The sequence below is a fragment of the Ranitomeya imitator genome, chromosome 1 (assembly GCF_032444005.1).
Source record: "Ranitomeya imitator isolate aRanImi1 chromosome 1, aRanImi1.pri, whole genome shotgun sequence".
NCBI classification, from domain to species: Eukaryota; Metazoa; Chordata; class Amphibia; order Anura; family Dendrobatidae; genus Ranitomeya; species Ranitomeya imitator.
In genome coordinates, this window is record NC_091282.1 from 724,136,952 (window position 1) to 724,147,684 (window position 10,733).

The 10,733-nt window shown below is 43.1% G+C and overlaps 1 protein-coding gene across 3 annotated transcripts in view; it reads right to left on the bottom strand.

Moving 5' to 3' along the window:
* MAPKBP1 (mitogen-activated protein kinase binding protein 1) overlaps window positions 1–9,453 on the bottom strand; it is a 148,620-nt gene extending 139,167 nt beyond the window's left edge. For all 3 annotated transcript variants that reach the window (XM_069732530.1, XM_069732529.1, XM_069732528.1), the window contains exons 1-2: window positions 9,422–9,453; window positions 3,015–3,400 (exon numbers count right to left, since the gene is read on the bottom strand). In XM_069732530.1, coding sequence (XP_069588631.1) covers window positions 3,015–3,134 — 120 coding nt within the window. In that variant the 5' untranslated portion in view covers window positions 3,135–3,400; window positions 9,422–9,453. The remainder of the gene's footprint in view (window positions 1–3,014; window positions 3,401–9,421) is intronic.
* Between the last annotated feature and the right edge of the window lie 1,280 nt (window positions 9,454–10,733).

A 10,733-nucleotide genomic window follows, 5' to 3' on the forward strand; every position in this document is an offset into this window, starting at 1 on the left:
ATTTCATTCAGTGATATCTAGGATGTGGGATTTTAGTGTTCCCTTTATTTTATTGAGCAATGTATAAAACACACAGGCAAAAATGCCAAGTCTGAACATACCCCCAGAGTCACAAGTGCAAGTGAACGAGTGTTATTGACATTCTTAGGATAGGTGGGATCCCACAGGTCAGCCATCCCATAATCGTAAAGTGATGGCATATCTTAGCAATGCCATCATTTGTTAAGGTGAGAATACCCCTTTAAAAGTAATGACCAAGTCTTGTCTCACTTACAGGAGATCAAAAGTGAAACCGAAAATGAGAAAAAGTAGAAGCAGTATAAGGCCCCTTTCACACATCAGGTTTTTGCCATCAGATACAACCCGGCGAATTTTGAAAAAAAAAACGGATCCGTTTTTTTCCGCCAGATCAGTTTTTTTTTCCTCAGAGTTGTATTAGCGCCAGAGGGCCACAGGTTTCATCTGTTTTTTGCCGGATCCATCAAAAATAATTTTTCCGGCGGACAGAGAAAACGTACAGAGGAATGTTTTTTCTGTCCAGCGAAAAAACGCACAGTGACTGTTCCAGCGATAAACGGATGAAACGTGAGGTAAAATGAGTGACTCCGGCTACCGATTCCGGTATTTTTACACTGAGCAGGTCCCATTGCTTTGTTTTTCCATTCCGGAGTCTCTCTCTCGGAACGGGAAGCCCAAACTCTATGCACAGTAAACAAAAAAGGATCCAGCAACTTGCACCGGATCTGTTTTTTTTTTGTTTTTTTTTTTAAATATTCGCCGGATTATGCCGGATGGCTAAAAACTGATGTGTGAAACAGGACTAACTTGCTGTAAAGTGTGCTAGATACTTTCACCGGGGATTGACTCTATGCGATGTTATGTAACACTGCAGACATCTTTGTGCTGAAAACATAAGGATGAATGACCTCGGGGAGATCAAAACATCCAACACCGCGGAGACACCATCACGTGTTTCTCAACGCAGTGATCCAGAACACTGCCCCCATCCCTTATGGGAAATATGCAAATGCATGTAGAAAAGCCGCGGAGACACCATCACATGTTTCTCAACGCAAGCAATAAATAGCCAGGTCTTTCACCGGGAAGGAACAACCACGGGAAGGGTAGCATCCAAAAAGGAAAACCACCTATGCTAAAACATGGTATCCATCCACAGACAGCTGTTTCGGGGTATTTGCCCCTCATCAGTGTGGAGTAGGAAACACGTGATGGTGTCTCCGCGGCTTTTCTACATCTTTGTGCTGAAGGCACAATGTTCTGTGAGCAGCGGGTCACACATTTACACACAGCACTCACATAATATAGTATTGCTGGCTTCAGGCCATTTGACTTTTTTTGCTTTAGATGTCGATTGTGCCATATATGATACCACTTTCCGAGGTTGCCTAACTAGTACAGAATTATGCATCTATAGAGTGGAAGCCCCTTCTTCTGGCCCCTATATATCATCTAGAAATAAGAGACACTAGGAAAAAGAATCCGTCTCATCCATAGAAAACACAGATGGCTTCTTGATTTCAATAGCTGCCAATTAACAGTGGTGACCGTATTCTCCCGCTGGTCAACCAAGCTGCTGTTTACGGTTGATTCATACAAAAAAATTATTAGACTGGTACCTCTCCTGGCATAGCACGCGCCACGAGGACGGGCAGATGTCTCACCCACAGTCCACGTCTAGGAAGAATCTTACTCAACTATGAACAGCTTCATTGCAAATTTGGATGAGACAAAATAATCCAAACGTAGAAGAGCAGACCAGACGGGCGCAGAGTACACATAGGATCAAAAGTAACACTCAGTCCTTTATAGGAGTTGTACCAAACAGCGCCACGCCAAGTGGTAGATCGGTCAGGTACTGCAGCTCTGTCCCAATCCTGAGACAAGGACAGCGCAGTTTCTAAAGAAACACAGCCATATATATTTTGCACAGCCCATATAAACATTGTCCAGTCTTGTTTTATATGAATGGAGTAGAGAACCTCTAAGGCTGGGTGCACACAGAGGGTTTTTTTTTTTTTTTAATGGACAAAGCTACTTGAGGATCTGCATCTGAGCATTTGACAACGATATTGCCGTTTTTACAGTCCATTGCCTCAAGGTAAACCAATGTGGCTGCCATGACAGCTTTATTACTACATAAAGTAAAACTCATTTTCTTTACACCTCCAAAAAGTTTAATAATACGGAATACGTAGTATATAATTATAACTATGCAGAAACGCCATAAAAAAAAATGTATTATCAAACCTTGTAGAATGAAAAATAAGGGTGGCAAAAATATGGTTCTAATAACATTTATTGCAAAAAGGAATCACTCAGTACGTTTTGCTATGTAATCTGAGAGCACCATGAGGTAGGTGCTGAGACCCTGATTCCAATGATGTGTCACTTACTGGGCTGCTTGCTGCAGTTTTGACAGAATCACTTTTCTCTGCTGTAGATATAGCGGTGCTCAAGAATGCTGATCTGTGTATAACCCCGCTCATATCCCCAATTGGCAACTTGTACACAGGAACCTGCCAATCAGTGGTGAGGGTGGGGTTACACTTACACATATTAGCCCGACTGACTGGCTCCTGGCAATTTTTCCTGCAGTGATAATCTCCTGCTGATAAAACCCAGAACTATAACACAAAAGGTTAGTAATTGACAAATCCCTGGAATTGGAATCTCTGCCCCTACATTAGGCTGATCTCAGATTAAATAACAAACCTGCCAACATGGTCCGCATATTGGATTTTAGGAAATTTCATGCATGTGTGGCAAAAATTATAAATATATAGTTAAACAAATGCACAGCATCAATTGACGAGGGCTATGGGTCTGTCAATTTCTGCTGCAGATGTCATCACAATGACACCCACAGCGGTAAATACAATGCAGCCTTATAAAGCAACAATTTGCCCATTCTTACACATCTAATATATTACACACATTGACCTTTGCCAAGAACCCCATAAATAATGTGTACCAGCTGCACGTCATATACCCACCTTGCTACCAATATCTTCTTTTTTGGCCCCAGGCTTGTGCCTCCTCAGCTTTATTGAAGGGGAGCGGAGCAGGTTTTTCAGCCGACTGGTTATGGTGCTTCCAGCTTCTGTCGTAGCCATAATTTACGGTGTAAAAAAAAAAAAAAAAATCCTTTGTGGAGATTTTTCTTATTAATTAAAAAAAAAAAAAAAGTGCACTTTGTCCAGAGCAGCAGACAATCAGTCCTTCTGCATTGTCACATGGTGCACATGGCTCAGGCACCGCGCCACTGTGCCCATCAGCATGTGCTGCTGCCAGTGTGACTTCCCATATTGCTGGCTTTTGTTACCAAGAGGAGGATGGACCGGGTTGAGGGAAGAGCTGTCAGATCCTGCTCACAGGCGACCTGGAATTAGAAGAGAGCAGCAGACGTTAGAAGGGCTGCGCAGGGAATTTATGGCTGTGCTGTGCACTAAGCCGACGCTCATAGGAATCATAGGAGACGGAGCTTTACAACCCAGTTGAAAAATGCAACAATTATAGTATGGGATTGATGCAGTAAATAACCCGCAGACAAGCGTACAATGCAGTCATGTGCTGCGCTGTCTCCGCTTTGTTGGCTGAGCACACAGCAACTAATAAAGCAGCAAGTGAACTCACACACATTAAATGGGCAAACCAATCTTCACACATTGCATCGATCCATAAAAAAGGCTTATTGAGTTTTCGAACAAGATATTATATTAGCAAATTGCCCTTAAAATAATTTTTAAAAAATGCATTTTACGCAAATAATTCTGGAAATTGCACAACAACACAGGTAGTGCGGCCGAAGAGCTAATTATACCGCTGCTGCACCACAGTATAGTGCAAAGTACCTCAGCAAGCAAGTTGAGAAAAGCTGGAAGCATTTGGAATTTTTGTAACTTGCTTGCGAGAATTTGCGGGTGAAGGTGTAACTTCATTAACTTATATTATGCAAGTTTTGGTTCGGTAACTTGCATGGTAGCTAGAGTCGCCATGTATACCCAGCTTTGTTACCTTACTTCCCCCTCCCCAAGAAAAATAAATAAATAACTGATCTTTTTAGATCCCATAGGAATGGTCACCCAACTTTACCATAACTGAACGCTAAATGTGCCTATTTAGGGTATGTGCACACGTTGCGGATTTGGCTGCGGATCTGCAGCAGTTTTCCATGTGGTGTACAGTACCATGTAAACCTACGGAAAGCCAAATCCGCTGTGCACATGCTGCGGAAAATTCCATGCAGAAACACAGCATGTCAATTCATTGTGCAGATTCCACAGCGTTTTACACCTATTCCATTACAGGAATCCACAGGTGTAAAAACGCAGGCGAATTTCGCACAAAACCCACAGGTAAAACGCAGGGTGTTTTACCTGCGGATTCTGCAGATTCCACAATGGAATCCGCAACGTGTGCACATACTCAGAGTATGGGCAATAATGGCAGCTATGTTGGGACGTGGGGAGTTCATCTTCTTTCTCAGGATTGGTGGGGGTCCAAGAGGTTAGACAACAAGCAATCTCCTTCATCCCATACACATTAGGTAAAAGTTGGACAAACTTGCTGGTTTTTGAGGAAGTCAGACAGCCGCCTAATGTGTAAAGGGGGCTTCCGACTTGCCCCTGACAGATGTCAGGATTGTGTACTTGACATTTCAATGGACGATCCTTTTTGGGGAATGAAGTTGCTGTCAGAGGAATCCGGCAGTGACTTTATCACAGAGAACATAGGAGAGCGCCCCTGTATGTGGGCGTCCAGAGAGAAAGTTCAGCCACAAGATATTGACTGTGTTGGTCCAGCATTAAAATAAGCCATCGACATGAGACCTGGAATGGCGTACCCACACACAGCACCCCCCACTGGCCTGATTGCCACAATATGTTTGGCCAGGACATCACCATACACTGTTGTGGCCGTTTTCAGTTGCCAAAGGCTAAGCATTCATTACAATAGGAGTCGCATGTCCAACCATCTAGCCAGCTCCAACACTAGAGATTTATGGAAAGGTGGCCATGCCACTCTCTAGCCACTTTCATGGTACTTTGTAGGGTCTATTATTAGGGTTGTCTGCCAGAAAGGCTCAAACATGTAAGCTCCTAAATAGCCAATGAAAGACAGAGCGACCTTTTGGCTTCCATTGGACTGTTATTCTCTTCCCCTCCCCTCCCCCCTAGTTGTATGTGCTATTCCATACAGATGGGTCATGCACACACAAAAAATAAATTAAAAAGCCTGTCTGCTGAATGTCCCAGGAAAACACCTGTTAGGAGTATTAATTGGGGAAAACCTCCTCTGTGTCAAAATGCAGTGTGAATAGATACTTGCCAAAATGGCTCGCTTCGCTTGTCATATGTATTAATTAATGCACCATCAATGTCAGATTAGCGAGAGACCAACTGATGAGACCCAGAGATAAAGTGGTGGCAGCAGCAGCTCGGTGCCTGACAGCGATGTCCACAACCTGGCAATCATGCCTCCCAATATACCACGTATCCTGCTCACTGCTATTAGCAGTATTAACCCTATACCAGACTGAAGCTCCCTCTTATAACGCCGTAGTAACCAGAAAGAAGCGGCGTAAAAGATGGCAAAGCTGAAACTGATCCATCCTGGTATCAGCCAGCACGCCGTAGTCCTGCATTGTTAGGCTATGTGCACACGTTGCGGATTAGCCTTAGGAATTTCTGGTGCGGATTCAGTCTCTCCTGGCAGAAAACGCACCTGCGGATTTGTCGCGTTTTTTGTGCGGATCCGCAGCATTTTTTGTGTGGTTTTGCTGCGTTTTTACTGCATTTTTTACCACTGCAGTTTTCTATAATGGAATGGGTACAAAAACACTGCAGATCCGCAAAAAAATAGTGACATGCTACTTCTTTTAATCTGCAGCGGATTTTCCGCAACGTGTGCACATCTTTTTTTTCTCATTGATTTACATTGTACTGTAAATCAATTGCGGATCTGCAGCATTTCTACACTGCAAAAACGCTGCAGATCCGCAGAGAATCCGCAACGTGTGCACATACCCTTAGAGAAACCTGACCTTGGATATCCTGGATAACCAAATAGCCATCTCAGCTGTCACTCACCAAAGCGCCCGGTAAATAATGAATATTAAGAGGATCAGCATCGTACTCCTCCCACCATGTTCAGGGACATGCGAGTAACCCATTGATTGGACACAATGATGCAGCCCTGTGCATTCCCCATGACCCTGCAAACATAGCACTTTATCCCTGTGCACATAGAGCCAAAGCAAACTACATATAGCTTTATACAGAGGGATAAACCACCTAGGATCACGCATTTTTCATGCACAATAAAGCAGCAATAAGCCCTGACAATGGGATATATATCAACTTTTGCAAAAAAAAAAAAAAAAAATAAAGTTAATAACGCGTTTTAAGCCATGCATTTTATTCTTCTTCTTCAGAATTCAACAGTGCAAAAAAAAAGTTGCTGTTTTCCAGTCACCTCTTACAGGTGCGATTACGTATTCCTATGTTAATATATTGTTGCACGAAAACACAATAGACCGTATGGGCAGTTCTGTTACATTGTGCTATGCTATCCTACAGTCAGATGGAAAAAAACGACTACACAAGAATGACTGCAGAATTCACTGCTGAACTACAAACTCCAGCATAATCCTCACTATAATTGGCAACACTACAGAGTAAGGCAATGTTCATGCGCTGCGGGGTTTTTTTCCAACGAGCAAAACCTGCTCTCTTGACAGTAAAGAAGCTGCTTACAAACAGCAGGTTTTGCAGCATTATATTAAGGGTATGTGCACATGTTGCGGATTCGCAGTGTTTTTTGAGGTGCAGAAACGCTGCAGATCCGCATTTGATTTACAGTACAATGTAAATCAATGAGAAAAAAAAAATGCTGTGCACACTTTGCAGAAAATCCGCTGCGGTTTAAAAGAAGTAGCATGTCACTTTTTTGTGAATCTGCAGTGTTTCTGTACCCATTCCATTATAGAAAATCGCAGGGGTAAAAACCGCAGCAAACCCGCAAGAAAACCGCAGCAAAAACGTACAAAAAACGCTGCGGAACCGCAGGTGCGTTTTCTGCCAGGAGAGGCAGAATCCGCACCAGAAATTCCTAAGCCTAATCCGCTACGTGTGCACATAACCTAACTCTCGCGAATGCCTATAAAGTTTAGTGCCCTCCCTCAAAAATAAAAAAATAAAAATTTACAGAGAAAACGTACAGAGGAATGTTTTTTCAGTCCAACGGAAAACCGTACAGCGACTGAACCGGCCAAAAACGTATGAATCGCAAGAAGAAATTGCTGAATCCGGCCACCGGATCCATTTTTTTGTACAGAAATCATGCATCTCTCTCTCGTAAAAATTGTATGCCCGATAAACAAAAAGGGATCAAGCCAAAAAACGGATCTGGCGCATTAGTTTTTCACAATTTGCACCAGATTTTGCCTGAAGGCAAAAAACTGTTGTGTGAAAGTAGCCTAAAACTTGCATTAAAAAAAACGCAACATGTGAACATAGTAAAGTGTTTTTGGCATAGTTTGCAGTGTTACTACTTGAATTTTTTTTTTTTATTTTTTTTTTTTTTTTAAATGGTCGAATATGTTGCAAAAAAACACTGAAAACTGGCTTGCAGCAGGTTTAAAAAAAAAAAAAAAAAAAAAGTATGCATGAAATTTTTGAAATCTCATTCATGTCGCTGCCATGGCAAAATGCAGTATTTAAGCCACCCAAAGAAAAAAAGAAAAGCTGCGAAAATGGGTATGTGCACACGTAAAACAATTGCAGGGAACATTTCTCCACCATTTCTGCATCTGTTGGCAGGAAAAACTCTGCAGAAAATCCAGGGCATTTTTACATGCGTTTTTGTGGTATATTTTTCCCCAACTCGTTAGTATGGGTGAAATATGCAGCAAAAATGCTGAAAGAATTGAAATGCTGAAGATTTAAATCTGCAAGGAAAAAATAAGCAACGTGTCCATGAGACTTCAGAAACCTCATTCAGTTTGCTGTGACTAGGAATCCTTCAAGTATTCTACAAATCTGCGCTGAACAAAAACGCAACGTGTGCACACAGCTTAAGAGCGTGATGCAGAAAATCTACGGCACACTTGTGAATAGGAGGTCGATTCTGCAGCACTTGGATGGATTTTTACAAGTGTCATTCGGATAAATTGCAAAGTTAAGGTTGTGAGCACTTTACCTAAACCTGCAACGCTTAAGAAACATTGACATCATCCAGGTACACCCCATAGACTGTGTCCTTCATTCTGATGATCACTGGGGGCACCTTCTAAGATTTAAGAATTTCCTTAAAAGTGGGATCCCGCCCACCCCCACACTGCTAAAATGGGGAACTCAACTTCACCCCCACACTACTGGACTTGTATGAAGGTGCCAGTCACTCCAATCAAACCCTTTGGCAATGACAGGAACAGTCAGGTTTTAGGCTGCAGTGCCCCCTTTTAAATAGAGGAGGTGCATCCTTAACAGGATACTGCTATATTAGGAGTCACACTGACAGAAGTTTAGTGGATTTTTGTACCCAGACGCCGACTAAAGCAACAAGACATAATAATCACTTGCATCTGCCAAGAACGCATCCTATCATGTCACTACTCAAGCGGAACCCTTTTTGGGGGCACAGGTGCCTGTCCCTTAATAAAAATTACACTTTTTTTTTTTGCAGAGATCTGATACTCCACAAATAAGAAACTAGTGTACAAACCATTTGCAAATTAGGCTGTGCTCTAGAGGCGTGGCAATGCACTTGACCGTGCACAACGACTCCCCAGTGCACAACGACTCCCCAGTGCACAACGACTCCCCAGTGCACAACGACTCCCCAGTGCACAACGACTCCCCAGTGCACAACGACTCCCCAGTGCACAACGACTCCCCAGTGCAAATCCAGCCTAGATTTCTCCGATGCATCGGATGGCTACAAGTAAGGTATCATTGTTAATGAGGGACAAGTTACTTTCAACAATCAAAAAAAAAAAATAAATAAATTTAAATAACTGGAATATTTATACACAAGATCTGCAGGGAGATTTACAGATTCTTCCCCTCTCTATAACTGCCTGCTCCCCTGATATAGGGTTTATTGCAGTATACAGCAGCACCTATAGACATCACTGCTCCAACCACAGGGGCTGACACCATGAAGGATCCCCCCTGTTGTGGCTGTATAATCAGGAGGGCTCCAAGCCCTTAGTGACCCACTAGAGGAAGCACTAGGCTTTTCCTGCAGTGCAGGGTCTGGATTTGGGGTAGGGGGTGACAACAATAATTGGAGCATGCCCCCTATGTAGGAAAAAGTGCCATAAGCGAAGTGTGGGGAGAAGCCCTGAGAGCACAGTGATACCAGCACACCCAATGTGGCTGCAGCACACAGCACCTACCTCCTGCCTGTCCTCCTGCCTCAGCGCTGACTGATTATTCCCTGTCTCCAGTCTGCAGATAGGGAGGAGGGAGATGGAGCAGACGACGGAAGCCGGCGAGGACAAACTTATACACTGCCAGACCCAGACACAATGACTGCTGACAGGGCATAGTCCGGACCGGAGAGCTGCCTCATAGTGCTGCCATCTGTGTACAGAGCGACTATGTGTATACTGTATACCTATATATACATAGATGTACGCACACATATATATACTCACATGTACATGTTAGAGTGGGGAGAGCTAACTGCCATGCATACCCTTTAGGCTATGTGCACACGTTCAGGTTTTTTTTTTTCCACGTTTTTTCGCGCTAAAAACGCTATAAAAACTAATTAAAACCGCATACATTATGCACTCTATCATTTAGAATGCATTCTGCATGTTTTGTGCACATGGATGCGTTTTTTTCCCGCGAAAAAAAACGCATCGCGGTAAAAAAATGAGCATGTTCATTAATTTTTGCGGATTTTCTGCGTTTTTCCCGCAATTCTATGCATTTGGGAAAAAACGCACAAAAAACGCACCAAAGACGCGGTAAAATCGCATGCAGATTTCTGGCAGAAATGTCCGGTTTTTGTCAGGGAAAATTTCTGCAAGAAATCCTGATGTGTGCACATACCCTTAGATCCCAGTGTTAAGCCTCTCACCTAACCAAATCAGAGTTCATACTTTGCACTGACAAGGGGCAATACCCTGGAAACATTGTGTCTGCAAACAGATTCTGGTTTGGCTCTTATCCTAAATCATATTGCAAGGCTCCTTGTGTAAGATCGCTACTTCCAATGGGTGGTGCTATAGAGTTCAACTCCTCTACTTGTCTGAAGACAGAATTTGAATTTGCATATTTAATTTCCCAGTGGAGCATGCATGGTGTACAAGTCTCCTCACTCTGACATGCCAGTCCTGTCATGTTTATGTATATATATATATATATATATATATATATATATATATATATATATATATATATATATATATATAATATAACGCTGTGAGTGTCACTCTGTCCGAAGCCTTTATAGACTGCGCAGGCGCGACGCTCCTAGCGTTACATTATAGAGTGTCAGGGAAAAAAAATGGCGCCGGAAGGCGCGGACTGCCGGGAGCAGGGGGTCACCGTGCACATATTTGCGCCCTGATTATGCTGTGGCACTTCATGCCACAGCAATTTGTTACTTACGCCATTCCTTTCCGCCCATTTTCTTCGTCCTCCTGCCGGAATCGGCGCCTGCGCAGTCCGCGCTTTCCGGCGCCATTTTCTTGAAGA